This window comes from Equus przewalskii, chromosome 13 (assembly GCF_037783145.1).
Source record: "Equus przewalskii isolate Varuska chromosome 13, EquPr2, whole genome shotgun sequence".
NCBI classification, from domain to species: Eukaryota; Metazoa; Chordata; class Mammalia; order Perissodactyla; family Equidae; genus Equus; species Equus przewalskii.
Window position 1 is genome coordinate 52,736,624 of NC_091843.1, and position 19,455 is coordinate 52,756,078.

The 19,455-nt window shown below is 42.6% G+C and overlaps 1 protein-coding gene and 1 long non-coding RNA gene across 3 annotated transcripts; both read right to left on the bottom strand.

Moving 5' to 3' along the window:
- Positions 1-693: 693 nt before the first annotated feature.
- Positions 694-6,407, bottom strand: FAM170A (family with sequence similarity 170 member A). 2 transcript variants are annotated; one of them, XM_008516031.2, is made up of 6 exons: positions 6,109-6,407; positions 3,408-3,548; positions 2,291-2,583; positions 1,815-1,996; positions 1,455-1,513; positions 696-830 (listed from the first exon to the last, which is right to left on the bottom strand). In XM_008516031.2, the coding sequence occupies exons 1-5, from the start codon at positions 6,176-6,178 to the stop codon at positions 1,507-1,509; spliced, it is 693 nt and encodes a 230-aa protein (XP_008514253.1). In that variant the 5' UTR covers positions 6,179-6,407; the 3' UTR covers positions 696-830; positions 1,455-1,506. The 2 variants fall into 2 exon arrangements, with proteins under 2 accessions (XP_008514252.1, XP_008514253.1); XM_008516030.2 differs by having other exon boundaries at positions 694-830; positions 1,815-2,583.
- Positions 6,408-9,215: 2,808 nt separating this feature from the next.
- LOC139075401 (uncharacterized) lies at positions 9,216-19,401 on the bottom strand. The gene is made up of 3 exons (XR_011525777.1): positions 18,932-19,401; positions 15,718-15,929; positions 9,216-9,616 (listed from the first exon to the last, which is right to left on the bottom strand). It is a non-coding gene; the product is annotated as an uncharacterized lncRNA (long non-coding RNA).
- Between the last annotated feature and the right edge of the window lie 54 nt (positions 19,402-19,455).

The window sequence follows — 19,455 nt, forward strand, 5'->3', positions numbered from 1 at the left end:
GATGCCTTTAGTTCCAGTGGGTGGTAGCAGTGGTGTGAGGATGAGGTTCAGAGATGATGAGGTCAAAAACTTAAGAGGCTAAATAAGGATTTATTTAGAAATTGAAATAAAGTCAGAACAGGAAACATCAGAGCTCATTGGCTCAAACTCCAAATACAGCGATCTCTTTCCCAAATTCCTGTTTGTGGTCATCTGGCCTCTTTTTGAGCACTGTAACAAAGCTTCACCATCTCCAGAGGCATCGACTCCGAGGGCAGCTTCAAGACTGAGAAATTTCTCCTCTGTCCTCGTGTTTCCTTGTGAAGCTGCAACTACCTGTCCTTCTTCCACGCCAGACCTGGGGAGACGTGGAAACCACCCTCCAGGCCTCTGAAGTTTCCCCACACAGGGCTTTCAATGGTGATCCACTCACGTGGTTTCCACAGCACCTGCTACTTCCCAATCACTTCATCTGAACTCAGTGGAGTTTGTCATGGTCTCATGTGAACTGTGGCATCGAGCCTTGGGAACATAGTCACCAGAAGCCTAATCAATCCCAGGAGCTTGAGTACTGCTGCTTCTGGAAAAGGCTGGTCAATATCTTTGGTGCTTATATGAAACCTCCTTCACAAACCACAAACCACAGAGAGACAGATGTAGGTGGTAGGTAGAAAGATAGATAGACAGATAAATGTAATTAAAGAGTATGTCCAGGAAAGGTTTGGAAAACAGCCTTTATTGCATATGGTATTTATATTGTCATGTGATGTTAGACTGAGTGCTGGTCTCTTCATCCTCCTCTGTACCGTTGGCATTCCATCTGCTACTATCCCCAGGGTTCTGTCTTCTCCCTGGAAGTGATAAAACAAATGAGGCAGAACAGGAAGAGACAAAAAGCGAGATGAGCTCTGCTAGTCAGAGTTACCCTTCACCTTTGTCTTAAAGCTCAGAGCCACTCACACCACAGTGAGTTTGTTTCCAGATCAATTACAGAAAAATGAAGTTTCCAGAACATTTCCAGATCTCCTGGGACCTCAATTCCATGTTTCTCCCTCTACACATTCCCCTTTCTCCCTAAAGGCTATGTCCGTGGATCAGGGTGAGATCCCAGCTCAGGCTGAAGGCTCTCAGGCCTCAAACCTCTGGTCTTCCTAGGCCCTTTGTCCTCTCTTCAGACCTCTTCTGGCCCTTGAGGCTGTGCTGTGTTCTCACATCTGCCTAGAAGGGCCGCGGTCAGTATTTCCTCTTAGAGTTAAGTTTAATCATGGAGACACTGAGAAAACTCCCAGTCAAAACTCTCCACTTTCTAGTTTAAGTAAACGGAGGTCAATTCCCCAAAAACATTGGGTATGCCACAAGTTGATGCAGCCGCAGAGCCACCAGGTAACCCAGTGCAGCCCTGCAGCCCCTTCCCTTCGAGTCCTCTGGGCCCTGGTGACGTAGGCTCAGAAAACGATGCCGACCTCAGGCCTTACCTCTCCTAAGAGAAGGCCACACAATCTTCCAGAATCTTCTGGCCCATGAATCTCAGTTGCTGTGTGGAAACCAAAACAGAGAAAGACACTTCTTAGTTAAAGAGGAAAAGTGCTCTGTTAGCCCTTAGAAATTTTCAGAACTTCCTGTGGGAGCTAAAAAGCTCAGGATAAATTTCCACCTACAGTCATGGCTTTATTAAATGCCTGGGCAAGAAGCAAGGGGCCCACTTATCCCCCCTTCAGTTGTCCCTGAGCTGATAAAGCTTCAACTCTCCAATATGGAGGCATGAGCCTGGATTGGAGAGAGAGTACTGGCTTGGAGAAGGCACAGCTCCCTCAGCAGACCCAGCCCCTGCTCACTTCCTGTCCTTTGGAGAATGAAACACATAGCCTGGACGTTGGCTCCAGGGTCTCCTCATGCCAGGGTCTTCCCCTGTGGGCTGCTCCTCTTCATTTTCCTTTTCTTCTTCCTCCTCTTTCTCTTTCTCCTTCTTCTCCTCCTTCTTCTCCTGGGTGCTCTCTGATTCCACTGTGCCTGTCAGCTGAGCCATGGTGAGATGAAAGACGTGGCAGCTGAAGCCCTCCCTGATCCCAAACTGCACGTGCTCCTGGAGGCTCTCCAAGGTGGAGAAGACCCGGCAGCAGGCCATGCACCTGAAGCCCATGTCCATGGTCACCAGCCAGTCAGGTGTCTTGGCCCTGGGTCTCTCCTCCACTGCGGGTGACCCTGGCGGGCTGTTTGACTCTGTCCTTTCCTCATGCTCTTTCTCCTCCCCACTGGGCTCGCTGTCAGACAGGAGGTTTCTGGTGGAAATATCAGAGGGGGGAGTACCTACCCGCACGTCCTCAGGAAGGGTCATTTCTTCCATCCTCGGCTGCTTTTCTAGTGACTCTGAGGTTTCCTCTGTCTCCCAGGAGACAGCCACACCCTTTTTCATTTGTACCTGCATGTAGTATATTTTCATGCCCCTTTCCTCTTTGTTTATACACAGAGAGGACACACAGGTCTTATAGGATGAAGGGGACGAGAAGGAGACATGTGGTGAGGGGGGAGCAGTCTCCCCTTGTTCCTGAACCTGGGCTAGGGGTGTTGTAGGCTGGGGACTGTCTCGATGTAATCCCCGGATTCCTGGGAAAGGAAATTAGAAACATAAGAACACGCATGGGCACGACCCATGCTGGGGCATGACAGAAACTGAGGGAACATGTGAGAATATGTCTGGTATAGGAGAGAGGGACTGTGGTGTGATGTAGTTGTGTGATGAGCTCGGTGGTGGCGTTCATATTATGGGGTAGTGTATCTGGTATCATCTGTGGGTTTTTCATTTGTGTGTGGAGGGATACTGAGGGGCATCTGCATAGAGGGGTGTGGAGGATGGTGGTGAGGGCTGTGGTATGTGGGATGCTGTGGGGGGCGTGCTATGAGAAGGATGTGAGTTTGTGATATCATTGGCATGTTATTGGTGGAATGTGGGCTAGAGTGCAGGAGAATGACATTGTGGGTCATGTGTTTGGGTTTTGTGTGTGTGTTGAGAATGGATACGTGTAGAGTGTGGTTGTATGTGTGAGGTGTGTGGGCCTGAGCTGGATGGTCCCACTCCCATGCAGGAGGCCTGTGCTAAAGAATTCTGTCCTTCTCGGGGAGCAGAGGAAAAGGCAAAGCTTATATACTCCTCTGAAGGTGCTTAATCAGGTCCCTCTGCCTTGCACCTTGAGCCCAGATCTTTCTGGCCCCTGCTCCTTAACTTCCCTACCGTGGTTCCACCAGGGCTCACGCTCTCCCATACTGAGTTCATATCCACACTCTCCTAACAGCTCTGCCCTCCTGCCCAGGCTCCTCCACAGAGCCCTGGTCACTTGATTGCCTTGGGTTTCCTCTCACCTCCCTTGGATCTGTGTGCTTCGCACCCCACACCCAATGAGTCCCGCACCCAAGGAGCCCTGCACCCTTACCACCACGGATGAGCTTGCGTGGAGAAGAAACGCAGGAGAAGTATTCGGAGGCAGAGGAGGCCTCCCCTACCCTTAGGCCTGAGTCTTTGGCCACCCCAGTGGATCCAAGCTGAGGGGCATCCTCTTGTGACTTCGAGATTCCTGAGGAAGGTATGAAAGCCTCAGAGATACGGTGGGTTGGACATGTTTGTCCATCATTCATCTGTCCAAATATTTAGGGAGTGTCTGACATATGTCAGGTGCAGTGAATACTCATGGTTTAGAGTCTGGTTCCTGGTGGATACTGCAGTATTTAATTAAAATCAACAATTACTCTGTTAGTGTCTGGTTAGGAAGGTAGGCCTGTGTGCTGACCGTGAATATGTCTGTGAAAGTGATGTGTATCAGCTAAGTCTTGGATAAGTATGGAGTTGGTGTGGTGAGTAGGGAGGAAATGTGTGTATCTGTGCCTGTGGAGAGTTTGTGTGCATGATTTGTGTTCACAACTCAGAAATTACAGGACATATAATTTTCATGATTATATGGTATGGCTTGTATTTATGGTGTGTATTCATTCATTCATTCATTCATTTGACAATATTCAGTGAGCAGCTAATATGTACCAGGCACTATTCCACTATTGTAGGCTCTGGTAATGTTGAATATTCTAGTAGAGGAAGGTGTACACTAAACAGAAATACAATAAGTATATAATATGTCAGCTGGTGGTAAGTATATAACGGTTAGCAGATTTAGCAAACAGAAATAAAAGACACCTAGTTAAATTTAAGTTTCAGATAAACCATGAATAATTTTTTAATGTAAGTATTCCTACTCAATTTTGGGGTCTTCTTTTTTTTTTTTTTTTTTGGTGAGGAAGATTGTCCCTGAGCTAACATCTGTGCCAATCTTCCTCTATTTTATATATGGAATGCTGCCACAGCATGCCTTGATACACAGTGTGTAGGTCCACACCTGGGATCCAAACCCATGAACCCCGGGCCACGGAAGCAGAGTGCACAAACCTAACCACTATGCCACTGGACTGGGCCTGGGTCATACTTATTTTTAATGTAAGTATGTCCCATACAATATTTGGGACATATGCATACTAAAAAATTATTCATTGTTCATCTGAAATTCAAATTTAACTGGACATCCTTTGTTTTATCTGGCAACGCTGATAACAGTTGGTGAATCTGTTTTATTGTGGTTGTGCAAAGTGAGTCTGGCATTATTACACAATGTGTCATGAGTGCGGAATATATGACAAGTGACTGGTTCTTATAGAGGTCCTTAGGGATAGTTGAAGGTAGCTGTTTGTTGAGTTGAGAGTTGAGGAGATACATATATATTGTGCACATATATATATATATATAATCTTCAGAGTTTGGTGTAGGAGGAGAGGACGGTAATACACACGTATTGTATGTGAACGTAGTATAGGAGTGATGTACATATATACCTATACACTCTGTGTGTGGTTTAATAAAGAAGTTGCATGTGGAGATGTACAGGTTTTCTCTGTATCAGAGTGTATATGGGTTACTGTCTCGTGGAAGACCCCTTAACAAGAATTCTCTTTACACTTGTACACGTATTGAGCGTCACGTATTGAGGTTCAGGCATGGTGACGGGAACCTTACCACTCCGACTTCCTATCTGATGAGCGCTCTATGCCCATTCTCCCTATTGCTCCCCAGCCACCACACACACACATAGACAAAAATATTCTCAAGAGGAAGGGGCAGGAGCAATCGCTGCCTTCCCCGTCCTGCCACAGCTGTTGCTTAAAACTCTGCCTACTGTCCCAGCCTCCATCCCAGGGCTTATCCTACAGTTGTCTGGACCCTGGGCCTCGTGGAAGCTGCTGGGCTCTAATTTGGGGTGGAAGCCTCCCACAGGATCTCTGGGGTGGCCTCCATTCTGCCTTCCTCCTACCTGTGACACCCTCTTTCTCAGGGTAAGCTACTTGTTTAATGCATGCAGTCACCATGTGGCCTGGGAGTAAATCCACGGCTCTCAGAGCACCCCTCAGGGCCCTGACAATATTTCTCACCCCTATGCATGTGGTCTCAGTCTCCGGAAGGCCCCTCCCTTCCCCAATCTCCTCTAGGACGCCCGCCCCTGTGGATTCCCATGCATGAACTGGTAAACTCTTCCTGCTGAAGGAACAAAATCTCCAAGCTTTCCATATGACACCATCCCTAGACAAACTCTTCATCTCCTTCCTAACAGGCGTTTCACTTCTCAAGATATTTTTCAACAAGGCCTTTAACTCATTGGGCTTCTCTTTCCTCTTTGGTAAATGGAACAGTGCTACTTGTGAATCTCTATCAGCTCCCTTCACACCCTCCACCCAGAGATCCCAGGGAAAGATCAAATAAAGAGAATAGGAGAGAACGTGGGGATGGAGAAAAACTGCCCCTCTGAGCAAGTGGGATCCCAGCCTGCTATCAGTCCGACATAGCTCCAGCCACAGGCAGCCCCAGGAGAGAAGTCCTCAGACCAGCAGGGCTGACCTTCTGTCTTAGGGGCATCTGAACTTTCCATGCCATCTCATACCACGATTGCCCACAGGATGGACACGGCAGCCTCCGCCGATACCAGGACTCTCCCTCCCTACTGCGTAGGTGACACGTTCTCCTCAATCCCACTTTCCAAGAGAAGGCCCAGACCGGCCAGCCACCCTAGAGCCACAGACAAGTTGCCCAGCACATACCTCCTCCCTTCTCAGCAGTTTCCTGGGACTCTTCATCTTCCAGATGTTTCCTCTTTTGTCGACGTTTCATAGTAGCAGTTTGAAGAGTCTCTTAGGAGAAGATGCCTAATGTCCAGCTTCTCCTTCTCCCTACAGGTTGGCCTTCAGGAAATCCGTTGAAATGATTCAATACTAATAAAAATAATCGAGTCTCCGAAATAGGTGAAGAACTCAGGCCACCTGGTGAACCAGAAGCACTGCCCAGGGCTCACTACAGCGCAGGGCTGTTAAGGTTCAAAGGTTGCCAGGCCCACAGCAGTGACCTCAACGATGACATCAGAGCATTCTGTGGACCTGCATCCAACACAGTCTGTGCAACTGCGGAGACCACATTTTCAAGAACAATTCCTTTTTCCCCAATGGAACCTCTCCCATGAATTCAACTCTCACATCTTTCAAATGTGGCAGGATATTTTGAGATGTTAATCTATTCCTGTTTAATTTTTTTCTTTTCTCCCTTTATTTCACCCTTTCCCTTCTGCATTCAAAAGGGTAGCAGACTTGGTGTTCATTGGCCAGAGGAGGGGCATGGCAGGGCTGAAAGCAACAGTAGCATGCTGATAATCTTGGCTTTTATTTCTAAAATCCCAAACACCATAGAAAAGAGAGGATACTTGAGGAGAAACATAACAGAAGCAGAATTTTTTGAAATTAGGAATTCCCTTCTTACCCTACTAGAGTGTTGTGAGATGCTAAGTCAGAGAGATGTCTGTGGATCATAGGGGAGAAGGGGCCTCTCAAATGTGGCTGGAGAGGTAAGTGTGGCAAAAACTCCAAGAGGAGATGGCTGTATTGGGCGTACAAGCAGAATCATGGCAACAAGTCCCTTACAAGGCACAGAAGCCACCAAACCTGAAGGAGGCATGGCAACTGAGCTGATGGACATCTAACCTACAACTCTGTGCTCCAATAACCAGAGACGATGCTCTTACCCAATCCTCAAAACCTTGGCCCTGTATGATTTCCAAAGAGGGATGGGTGGAACTCCAAACTGGACACCAGTAGGATTAAGGTTTAAAATACAAATTAAGTGGAGTTATAAAAAAAAGTCGTACTATTTCTTGCATACCTCTCCTTGTGGGCTGAAATTTATACTGGTTATAAGTGGCAACCCATCTGGATCCTCCTGATTCTGATCTAAAATCAGAGAACCTCATTTTGAGGCCATGGCCATGATCCAGTGGGAGGGCTGGGGTGCAGCGATGAGGGAGACTCCCAGGAGTCACTACTGACGTTAGGAATGCCAGTGGACTAAGGTGGGAACAAATCTGAAAGGGTACTAAAGAATGCCTAAAAGCCTTGGGCAGAGGGAGAGTGAAGATACCATAAATGCAGCCTTATAAGGATTTGCTGATGAGATTAAATCTTCCCGTCTCTCAGAGAATCTTCAGAAAAGAAGCAGCAAAGAGGATTTTTTTTTTAACTTTTTGCAGTAGAAAGTTTCAAACATACACAAAGTAAAGAGAATTGTGTAATGGAAGGGCCGCTCCCCGTATGCATCACCCACTTTCAACAATTACCAATATTCTGTCGTTATATTCTGTCCACGCCCCTACACACGCACACACAAACATACTCTCTTAGCTTTTTGTTCATTTATTTTATTTTAGGTATGTTTTGGGTGGGGGGGGGTGGGTTGGGAGAGGTGCCGTATTTTAAAGCATATCTCAGACTTTGGGTTATTTCTCCTTAAATGCAGCAATATTTATCTCCAACAGATAAGAACTTTTTCTTTCTCTTTTTTTGCAAAGTTATACTTTTTGGTGAGGAAGATTGGCCCTGAGTGAACATCTGTGGCCAATCTTCCTCTTTTTTTTTCCTCCCCAAAGCTCGAGTACATAGGTGTACATCCTAGGTGCAAGTCATTCCAGTCCTTCAAGGTGGTATGCCACCACAGCATGGCTTGATGAGAGATGTGTAGGTCCACACCCAGGATCTGTGCCAGCAAAACCTGGGCCCCTCAAGTGGAGCACAGGGACTTAACCCCTTGGCCACAGGGCAGCCCAGAGAACTTTTTTTTAACATAACAGTAATATCGTTATTTCACCCAAGAAATTTAACCATAATTCCTTCATATCACTTAATAACCAAGCCACACTCAATCTCCTCTAACCATGTTAAAATGCCTTTTTTATACCTGGTTCACTGAAATCAAGATCCAAATAAGGTCCACACATTGCAATTGGTTGATATGTCTTTTGGTCTACAACAGTTTTCCTTCCCTTTTTTTTTTGCTATTTTTTTTTTTAAGAAACTACATTGTTTATCCTATAGAATTTTCCACCGTTTGGAGTTGGTTGATTGTATTCCTGTGATGTCATTTAAGATGTTCCCCTATTACCTGTATTTCCTTGCAAACAGGTGGTTAGAGCTAGAGAATTTATTAGATTTAGATTCACTTTCTTATTATCCTAAGATTATCTTATAAGTGATGCTGTGTACCTTCCTATTACATCACAACAAGCACATAAAGTTGTCCCAGTTTTAATGATGCTAAGATTGATCAGTGTATTCGAGTGCTGTCAACTTGATCCCTCGACTACAATGTTCTCCATCAGCCTTTCAACAAATAGCATTAGTAACTACTGATGATCATTATTTCATGAGGAATTGAAATTTCATTAGAAGTTCTAATTCCATTCTTCCAAAGAGGATAATTCTTAAGCCATCTTTCTTAGACCCTGAATTTCTGAAAGAACTGAACATCTTTTCAGAAAAGGAAAGTTGATTCCAATGGCACCAGCTCAGGTTCTCTAAGTTGGGACCAACAGGGTTTATCACAGCAAGTCCAAGCTAGGGTGGGACATACTTAGTCGATCCTTCATTTCTTCATTCTATAAATATTTACTTATTTATTTATTTTTAAATGATAGTTATGTGATGTGATGCAGGTGTTAGCTCATGCTGTGGTGGTGATCATATTGCAATATATGTGTATCAAATGGACATGTTGTACACCTTAAACTTACACAATGTTATACATCAACTATATCTCCATTTTTAAAAGAATTTAATAATTTATAACTGAAGAACTAGACCTGACAAGTATAGATGTAGAGTTACATTCCTTTTTTCTTTTTTCTTTTTTTATTGAGTTCATAATAGTTTACATCATTGTGAAATTTCATTCGTACATATTTCTTGCCTGTCACCACGCAAGTGCTCCCCTTCACCCCCTGTGCCCACCTCGAACCCCCTCCCCCTGTAACAACTGAACTGTTTTCTTTGTCCATGTGTTTGTTTATATGCCACACAAGAGTGAAATCATATGGTGTTTGTCTTTCTTGTCTGGCTGATTTTGCTTAGCATAAGTCCCTCCAGATCCATCCATGTTGTTGCAAATGGGATGATTTTGTCTTTTTTATGGCTGAGTAGTATTCCATTGTATATATATACTATATCTTCTTTATCCAATCGTCAGACAATGGGTACTTGGATTGTTTCCATGTCTTGGCTGTTGTGAATAGTGCTGCAATGAACACAGGGATACATATGTTACTTTGGATTGTTGATTTCAAGTTGTTTGGGTAGATACCAATAGTAGGATAGCTGGGTTATATGGTATTTCTATTTTTAGTTTTTTGAGGAATCTCCATACTGTTTCCATACTGTTTTCCATAAACTGGTGGAACGCTGCCCCAGTTTGCATTCCCACCAGTAGTGTATGAGTGTTCCCTTTTTGCCACATCCTCTCCAACATTTGTTGTTTTTTGTCTTGGTAATTCTATAAATATTTATTGAGTCTCTACTGTGTACCAGGCTCTCTAGACACTGTAGTCGAACATTTATGAACAAAACAGATAAAAGGATTTTCTTTCAAAGAGCTTAATTCTAGAGGAGAAAATAGAAAATTTTTAAAAATAAGTAAAATATGTAGTAGGTTGGATACTGACAAGTATCATGCAGAAAAATAAAGCAAGAGTCTGAGCTTGGGACTATAAGAAATGGGGGCATTTCTATGTTAAATGAGAGGTCATGGAAGTCTTCACTAAACAAGCCCAGTTTCAGTAAGACCTGAGGGCACTAAGAGAGCTTAGAGCCAACACTATATTTTCCAGGCAAAAAGAAGAGGCTAGAGTCCTGGATCAGGGGTTGCTTGACTTATTTGAATATCATCAAGGAAGCCAGTGCGGCCAGAGCCGAGGGAGAGAGAGTAGTGGGAAACGAGGTCACAGAGATAATGAGGGACCAGATTATGTAGGGTCTTATAGGCTAATGTCAGGACTTTGGCTTTAACTCTGAGTGACATGGAAAGCTTGCAGAGGTTTGAGTGAGAAATTACATTTGAAAAGATCACTCTGATTGCTCCGGTAAAAATAGATGATTGGGAGGCACAGGCAGAATCAGAGAGAACAGTGGATCTATTGCAACAATCCAGGAGAGAGATAATCCATAAAAGGAAAAATAGATAAACTAGACCTCATCAAAATTAAAACCATTTGCTATGGAAAAGATCCTCTTAAGAGTACCAGAGGACAAGCTACAGACAGGGAGAAAATATTTGCAAACCACATATCCAACAGAGGAGTAATATCTAGAATATATAAAGAACTCTCAGGCTCAGCAGTAAAAAAATAAACAATCCCAATTAGAAATGGACAAAAGACATGAAAAATGTTTCACTGAAGAGAACAACAGGTGGCAAATAAATACGTAAATGATGTTTAATACTGTTAACCATTAGGAAAACGCAAATGAAAACCACAGCAAGCTATCACTACACACCTATCAGAACAGCTATGGGATTCAGGTAAAGAATGAGCTTGCTTCTCTCAACAAGTTTTTCTTAGCATCTCTGCAAGTCTCCTTGGAAGGCACAGTAGATAAAACCCCTTGCTATCTACAGGAGAGCAAATAAGTTAACACTGGAGAAAACATTTCATAAATCACATCTGCTGCATAAATGTGAGGAGAAACAGTTACCCTCAGGAGCTGCTGAATACTTTTAAACTAGAATGGTCCTTGAAATTCTCTAATCCAACTTAAGGTTCTAGTACCAATTCCAATGTGGGAGGTCAGGGGGTTCCTCGTGCCACTAAGAAATTCCTGGACACCAGCAGGGTGTCTTAAAGTGCAACTCAATTCTGACACTTACTACCCAGGGATAGCATAAGATTCCACAGGGTAAGAGCTCAGTGCTACAACACTGGTCCCCTGACACACAAACACACTTCAGACACCAGTCACAAATCCAGTTTGTCACCTGTGCTTCTGACTGACCAGCTACATAGATCAGAGGTTCCAACAACCTCTACTTGGGGTTTGACTAATTTGCTCAGATGAAGCAGCTCACTGAACTCAAAGAAACATTCTACTTACTGGATAACTGGTTTATTACAAAAGGTTATAACTCAAGAACAGTCAGATGAAAGAGATGCATAGGACAAGATATGTGGAAACGGCACGGAGCTTCCACACTCTCTGAGCGTGCCACTCTCCCTGAATCTTCACGTGTTCACCAGCCCAGAAGTTCTCTGAACTCCCTCTTTTTGGATTTTCATGGAGGCTTCATTACATAGGCATGATTGATTAAATCATTGGCCATGGGTTATTGATTCAACCTTTAGTCCCTCTGCCCTCCCCAGAGGTCCAGGGGTGGGACTGAAAGTTCCAACCTTCTAATCACATGGTTGGCTCCACTGGCAACCAACACCCATCCTTAGGTGCTTTCCAAAAGTCACCTCATTAACGTTACCAGACACCTTTACCACTCTCATCACTTAGGAAATCCAAGAGTTTTAGGAGCTCTCTGGCAGAAGTGGGTTGAAGACCAAATATATATTTCTTATTGTATCACATGACCTCCTTCAATTTCTCCAGCAGCACCTTCGAGACGTTCCGTGGTCTATATTTCAGTATTCCCAATGATGGGAAACTCACTGCCCCTCAAAGCAGTTCTAACATCCATCTATAGAAAACTCAGTAAAATTTTAATTTAAGAAAAGAAAGGATCTTCTTGGGGCTTCCCCCCATTCATCACAGTTATACTTTTCAGAGACCATATAAATCAAGAATAAGCTTGATTATTTTACCATAAAAAATAACCGCCCAAAATCTCAGTGGCTTAAAACAAGAAAGGCTCAGTTCTGGCTCAGTACATGCCCCTTGTGTGCTAGCTAGTTCTGCTCTTCATTGACCTCATTCCTGGAGCCAGGTTGACAAAGCCACCATTATCTGGAAAAGTGTCAATCATCACTACAGAGAGAAAGGATTCTGCAAAGTCTCACACTGGCATTAAATGTTCTGGCTCAAAAGTAACACACATCATTTCCACCCAAAATCATTGACCACAATCTTATCGTGTGTCTCCCCATTTTCTAGACTCCTTAGGAAAAATGTGAACAGTACTACTGAATGGCACAGAGACCATATAGAAAAATCCTAATCCCTTCCCATTAAATATGGGACTTGACAAAAACCATCAAGCTGTAACTTCACAACACAAGGGCTAGAACTCAGATTTCTTAGGTCACAATTCAGAACGTTTTTCCACCATGCAATGTTAGGATTTTCACACCAGGACAATGTAGTTGGCATTATATGGCATTTACTTAGTTTTTTGTTTTGTTTCTTTTTTATAAATAGATTCAGGAAGGGGGGTTTAGAAGCCCTTAAAATACTTGCCTTAAACTGAAAAGCAACTGGAAAACAATTTCGCTGTCTTTTGAAATGTTTGACCTAGTAAAGATTAGATGTCTAGGAGGCTTGTATACTCTGAATGTAAAGAATACAAAGGAAATGATCTTCCTAAGACTTCTAGAAACAGGTAGAAAAACTTTTGACTCCCATTTTGTTATTTCGATTATCTTGTTGACATGCCAGGTCTTTGAGGAATAGTGGTGGCAACAGCTAGAGTTTAGCCAAGAAAAAAGTATATATAATAGCATGGCAGCCCCTGCACAACCGCATTCTGTGGTAAATGCTTTAGCTCAATCCTATTTGCTCATAGGTTTGTGCAAAGTAACAAATGGTTCTGAAACATTTATTCCAAATAGCTTTTGCTCGTATTACTCTAAAGATTATTTGGCTGCCAAATATTTGCTCCATGTTGAAAAAGAATGCCTATATGGGAGGAAGATTTAGGCATTAAGATATGCTGCCTATTTGCTCCTGCAAATACAACGCACGTCTAATGAGTTAGAGGCAATCTTCTACTCTCCCCAAAATTATGGACAAATGAGTATGTTATTCCCCATTAATCCATCTAGGTCATAGCTATTAAAGAATATTATTCCCCTGCTCAAATCTTAAATGGTTTTCTAATATGAACAGAATAAAATCTAAAATATTCAACCAAACATTCAAAGTCCTGCAGGGTTGAGGCCTATATTGAGTTTTCCATATTACAGCACAAAGCTCAACCTTGAGCCTCCACTCCACTAAGCCATACTTCCCTCTCTCAAACAGAGCACAGGTTCTTGCTCAAGTCATTTCTTTCAAAAATACAAATTTTCAAAGTGTAATTTGTTTTTGAGTTCAACTAAAGTCCCACTTACTACAAGAAGCCTGTCCAGATATCCCAGTGAGAATGGATCACACATTTTCATAGCCTGTTGTTGTACCTCTGTGATAGCTCTTTTCATATTCTGCATTCGGGCCAGCCTATTAATGAACATGTCTGATTTCCCCATGACACAGGATACGAACCCTTGGAGAGGAGAGACCATGATTCCTTATTTCTGGATTCTCCACAGCTCCTTCCACTTAATATGAGCTCTCCTACTTACTCTCCCACCCACTAAAAGACAAAAGCTTAAATAAATAAACTGCCAAACTACTGGATCTTCTTTCTCCCCAAACTAAATGATGCTTTGACCAGTTGTCTCTTTTATTTTTCCCCATACCAGCACAGAAGTGCCATCTCTGAATCTATCCCAGCCCGTCACCATAACCATGCATCTGAACCACAGTGAGAGCCTTGTTTGTCCTGTGTCCCATGTAATCAACCAACTCCCTTCATCTTCATCTAAAACTATTTTTTCCCACTGCCTAAAATTTAACTATAGAGATTCAGTACTTCAAATATTTAACCTTCAAAGATTTTTATTAAAATAAAAATAAGCTTATGAGAAAACCTTCACTTAAACCCATCATTAGCCACTGTTTTAGCAAGGACTAGAGGAAAACAGGCCAAGAATTGGACCATTTTTCAGGAGATAAAGCAAGGACCCAATGGTATCTGGTAGGGAGTTAGATGTTGGGATGCTGATGAGAAAGTACCAAAAATAAATATTCAAATTCCTCATAAATTTGTAACAGAGTAGATATTCCTGAGATGGTACAACTGTGTGAAGCCATGTATTAAGAATATATGACATATATACATTGCAAATTAGTAATGTTAACAACTGAGTTGAGACTCAGGGAATTCAAATAACTACAGAGTCATCAAAGTTTAATTATAAAAGAGCCCAGAGATTGGGGTAAAACCCACAACTACAAAGGACACCTTCCCATTAGGGACTTGGCTGATGAGCATAAATTGTAAGCAAGGGAAGCAAGTCTTATGAAGCAGGCTCAGATGATTACTGGTGCTTAGGAAAAACCTTGGCCCAAAAGATTAATCTGAACTGAGCCGCATCTTTCTTTAAACCCATTTAGTAGGATTTTGAAAATCTCCTCCATGAACCTAATACCTATGACATCAATTCATGGAGGTAAATGAGATTAATGGATTGTGATCAAGGTCTCGGTGTCCCTTCCAAAAGGTGGTCAGTGTCTCCTCAGTAAGGAGGGGAATACGAAGTGCCCGCAAATCCCATGCTTAAAATCCAGCTTGGTCTATAAATCATGCTTCCCCTGCTGTTTATAGCTCTGTAAAGGATTAGAGAGAAACCAGCTTCTAGGTGTGACAAGTGAGGTCACTGAAGATTAGATGTTGTCATGAGCCCACAGTGTCTGCCCTGAGGAAAGCAATAAAATGGTCAACCTCCCACTCCTTTTGCTGGAATATTTACTGTTGACTTTACAAGAGTTCAGCTGTAGGCTCTGAGCAAAAACCTTCTATCAATCACTTTCAGTCCTTAAATGGGAAAAAAATGTTAGAGACTGAAAACAGTTGAAGATTCCTACCTGACAGAGGTGGGAGCTAGCATATGGGTAATTTTTAAGGCTACTTTTAAGTGTGTGTGAAACCCTTTGACTAGTCCGCTGTCTCTTGGGTGCCCCAAAATTTCCATCTCATTGAAATTAGGAAAGGAATTCAACTTTTGTCTTCCCCCAGAGAGAAGAGGCAGCCACAAGTTTTACAAACCTAAGGTTAGAGTTTGTACATGTAGCCAAGTTAGACTGTCTTACTGTTGGAGCCAGATAATACTTGATACCCGATAAAATCATTGTCAAAAAAACATTTATAAGACCCCCAATTGCATAAGATGGCATGCTAAGTTGAGGATCACAAATTACACATCTGCGCCTACAGGCCTCTGGGTACCTACAATTTAAGGCAAGTATGTGAGGTACATAGGAAAGGCAAAATAAAAAATGGCAGACCAAATTAGAATGAACAAAGTAACTGCTCTGCCATTGTGGATTCTTCCCATCCCCTGTCATCTACCCATCCATCCATACCCCAAAAGCGTGTCGCAATCCTGGTGACCAAGGTGAAGGCAAAACCCGGAAAGATAGTCCAGCAGCCACTGAGATGCTCAGACTTGGGAAGGACTTTGAGGCTTGTGAAACCCAATCCTCATGGTACCCCTTGAATTTCCTTTACAATGGCTCACCAAGTAGTTACTTGGCCCATGTTCCAATGCTTTCAGGGACCAGGAATCCACCACTCTCTAAAAAATAAAAGAAAGAAAAAGAAAAAGCTCTACATATTTGAGCAAGTATAACAGAAAATTCTTTCTTATAAGGACAATCTACTCCCCTAGAGTCTGTTTCTAGTTGCATCTCTCGGGGCCACAGAGAACAAATCTACATTCTTCTTCCCAAAGAGAGTCCTAATTTCTGAAGACTGTTATCTCAGCCCTCCAAGTCTTTTCTTTAGCTACACAGCCCTATTCCTCCAAACATCCAGATTTAATTTCCCTGTTACCATCCAACTTTCTCCTGAATGTGTCCTAGTTGCTTTACATTTGTTTTAATGCATATTCTGCAGAACTGAACACAGCATTCCAAATAAGGTCTGTCCAAGGAAAGGAGAGTGGGGTTCCTAATTCTCCATCACAGATATTTCTCCTAAGACTGGTTTTTTGGTAGCCTCATCAAACTGTTAACTCCTGCTCAGCTGATACAGCCATTTTGAAGTAGCCAAGTCAAAATTCAAAACCATTATTTATTACCAAGTAATATAGCCAAATGATATCCAAGCCTCTTCTATCCCGCCCAAAGACCACCCATAACCCTTCTCCCACAAACATAAAAGCACAAGAAATGGATACAGTTTTCTGTTTTGCACATTCCTTTTAAAAAACTCAAAATTATTTGATTTGCCCAAGATTCCTCAAAATACCCCAAGTCAAAAATTGTCATCTCAAATGTTATGTAACTTTGTGACCTAATTACATAAACCTTTAAATCCCATGAAGGGATATCTAGTGAGTTAAACCATTAAATGTTAAATGGTATCCTGCCTAATTCATAGTAGCATGTAGGAGAAAGAGTGCAGGTGTGTCATCAGAACCACCTGAGTTTGAATCTCAGCTGCATTAATAAAGATCTATTGGCCCAGGACAACTTATTCTGATCCTCACTTTCTTCCCCTCAAAACAGGGATAATACTCCCATCTTGCCATGTCCTTAAGTAGAGCACTTGACATAATGCCTGGGCTATGGTAGATGGGCAGTAAATGGTATGCTTCCCCTCATAGCACAGATTATTACAGTTGACATCTCATTTCCCTTAACAGATTACTAGCTCTGAGAGAAAGAGACTGAGACTTGCTTGTCTTCATATCCCTCAAATCCTCGACAGCTAGCTTAAGTAGAAACATACATTCTTCTGGATACAAAGGTGAGCATCTGGCTTCACATTCAGCTGTATATCATATAGAAATAATCAAATTTCTCTTCTAGCCTCTCAGTTTCACAGGAATATTTCAAAATTCTCAGGGAGTATCTAAGATTACCTATTACTTTTTTATAAAAAAAAAAAAAGACTCTCCTCAAGTCTCAGGTAGTCGTGTTCAAATGATGCACTAGGTCTCATCTATTTGTGAAACAAGTTGGCATTGATATTTCTAACATTTTTAATGTGGATCCAATTTTAAGCTCTATTTCTCTCCTAAAGTAATGGTGTTCCAAGACATGGCTAAAACAGGAGAGGAAAGAAGAGGCTGATGGGGAAAGCCAACATCTGATTGACCCAATTCCTGACCCATGGCTCAGCAACCTAAAGGAGAGCTTTGTTGGACTCCAGGATCTACCCTGAGCAATAAAATGAGAGGATTCACTCCCACCCTCCCTCAGCCAGGCTGAGGTCATTGTTACCATATGGCTTTAGCAATTTGAGTGGGAGAAGATGAGAATTCTGAAAGAGACTTATTTACTGCAAAGCATTCCAAATACCTTATTATCTGCTTTTCATTTGGCAAACTTTTCTTTCATTAAAAATGCCATGCTCTGCAGTTTATGACAAAGCAAAAATGTCTCTAGGAGCACTAAGCAGCAGAGTGGAAAGAATGTGGGATCTGGAATGAGCTGGACCTCAGTTAGATTTCCAGGTGTGCTACTTACTTGCTCTTGCCGGTGGTCAGTTCCCCTTAGCCTGTTAGAACCCCAACCTCCTCCTCCAGAAAGAGAGGATAATTGTCCTGTCGTGGTTTATGAATAGTTGAGATCAGCCTGAGGACCCTGGGCACTTTGTATGTTTGTTTGTTTGTTTCTACTTTAAAGCTCAGATGGCCATCTGCAAAATGAAGATCATAAAAGTACCAACATCATAGAGTCTCTGATGAAGATTTAAATGAGTGAACATATGTAAACTGATTAGACCAGTGTCTGCCTCAGAGTAAGAGCTATGTGCTTGTGGTCATCATCATCATCAAGGATTCAGTGGCACATGTAAAGGGTGCCTTGCACAGTGGCTTGCACCTGGTGCATAGGAGGTGCTCGATAAATGTACCAGAAGACATCTCCCCCCACAACTAGAAACTTTGCATTGGGGTCTGATGAAACTCCTTTGGTGGGAGAAGTTTTCCACAGTTATATACTCAGAGCTTTAGAGAAGGAGGGCATCAGGTAGATGAAGCCTATTTACAAAGAAACAGACCTGAGGAGATGGAGGGATTGAGTGGGGATGGAAGGTAGAGAAGGCAATTACCCTTATATACAGGGTAGCACAGTTAATAGCAAAGAAAAATTCCAGGTCTTCTGACACCCAGATTACTGCTTTTTTTTCTCACATCATGCTGCCTTTTTAAGTGTTGCCTGGCAAGAAATACCTTCCTACAAACAGAGTTCACACTCTCAGGTGGCATCTGATCCTCTTTGAGGATTTAATAAACAGAAAGTAAAGAAAAGATGTGGATTCAGGACGGTTTAGGGAGATGCCAGGAAGGTACTGAGAGAGGATGGCTCCCTGATGGTATTCCTAGGAGTCCCATTTTGAAGGGGGGAATATTCGTTTCACTCTGGACAGTGAAACAGGGGCAGTGCCCCAAGAGACCTTCCCACAAATCCAAATCTAGCAAGCGCTGCGTCCTTTGGTTAATTGTAAACACTGCTTTAAATCCCACTGTAGATTTGTTTTGTTTTGTATGTACAACATCACTGAGCACCAGATTCCTTATTTCTTAGCCCCGGGAATGAGAGCCTTTCCAGCTGATGGGGTGTCACTCACCACAAGAGAGAGGTAGAATGTTCCTCTTCTGAATGGAAATACACAACTTTGCTTCAAGGGGTTCCGTTCATTTCCTTCCCTTCAGTCAGAGAGACAGATCTGACCTCAGGAGTTTTGCCTTTCAAAGCAGTTTTCACTTCAATAGCTAAGGATTAAAAAAAAAAAAAAATCAATTAACCAAAGAAACAGAAGCCAAGAATACAAGAAAGCCGGAACAGAAAATAGAATGGAAAAAGTCAGCCCCAGGTTGAAGACAAATATTGATATTTTGGGCCCCCTATGCTTGAGTCTAGGTTCTATGTTGTGACAGTCCCCTCTGGCAGTTAATAGGTATTAGCCTGCCAGAAAATAGTGATAGGTATTTTCATGAGGAACCAAGAGGAAGACAAGGTGATGGTCTTAATACAGTTTTTAATGTTTCCCAGCTTTGTCCATGGCCTACCTGCCATCATGGACTCACATCTCACTGCTATAAAGACAGTGCTATACATCTAAAAATACAGAGAAAATGTCCCAACAACACG

What these genes read in the sequence shown, in the direction of transcription:
- FAM170A (XM_008516030.2), bottom strand. Translation starts at nt 6,178, where the DNA reads ATGAAACGTCGACAAAAGAGGAAACATCTGGAAGATGAAGAGTCCCAG. An exon ending in AACTGCTGAGAAGGGAGGAG is followed by an intron (nt 3,549 to 6,108) that starts GTATGTGCTGGG and finishes TACCTTCCTCAG; the next exon opens with GAATCTCGAAGTCACAAGAG. An exon ending in ACGCAAGCTCATCCGTGGTG is followed by an intron (nt 2,584 to 3,407) that starts GTAAGGGTGCAG and finishes TTCCTTTCCCAG; the next exon opens with GAATCCGGGGATTACATCGA.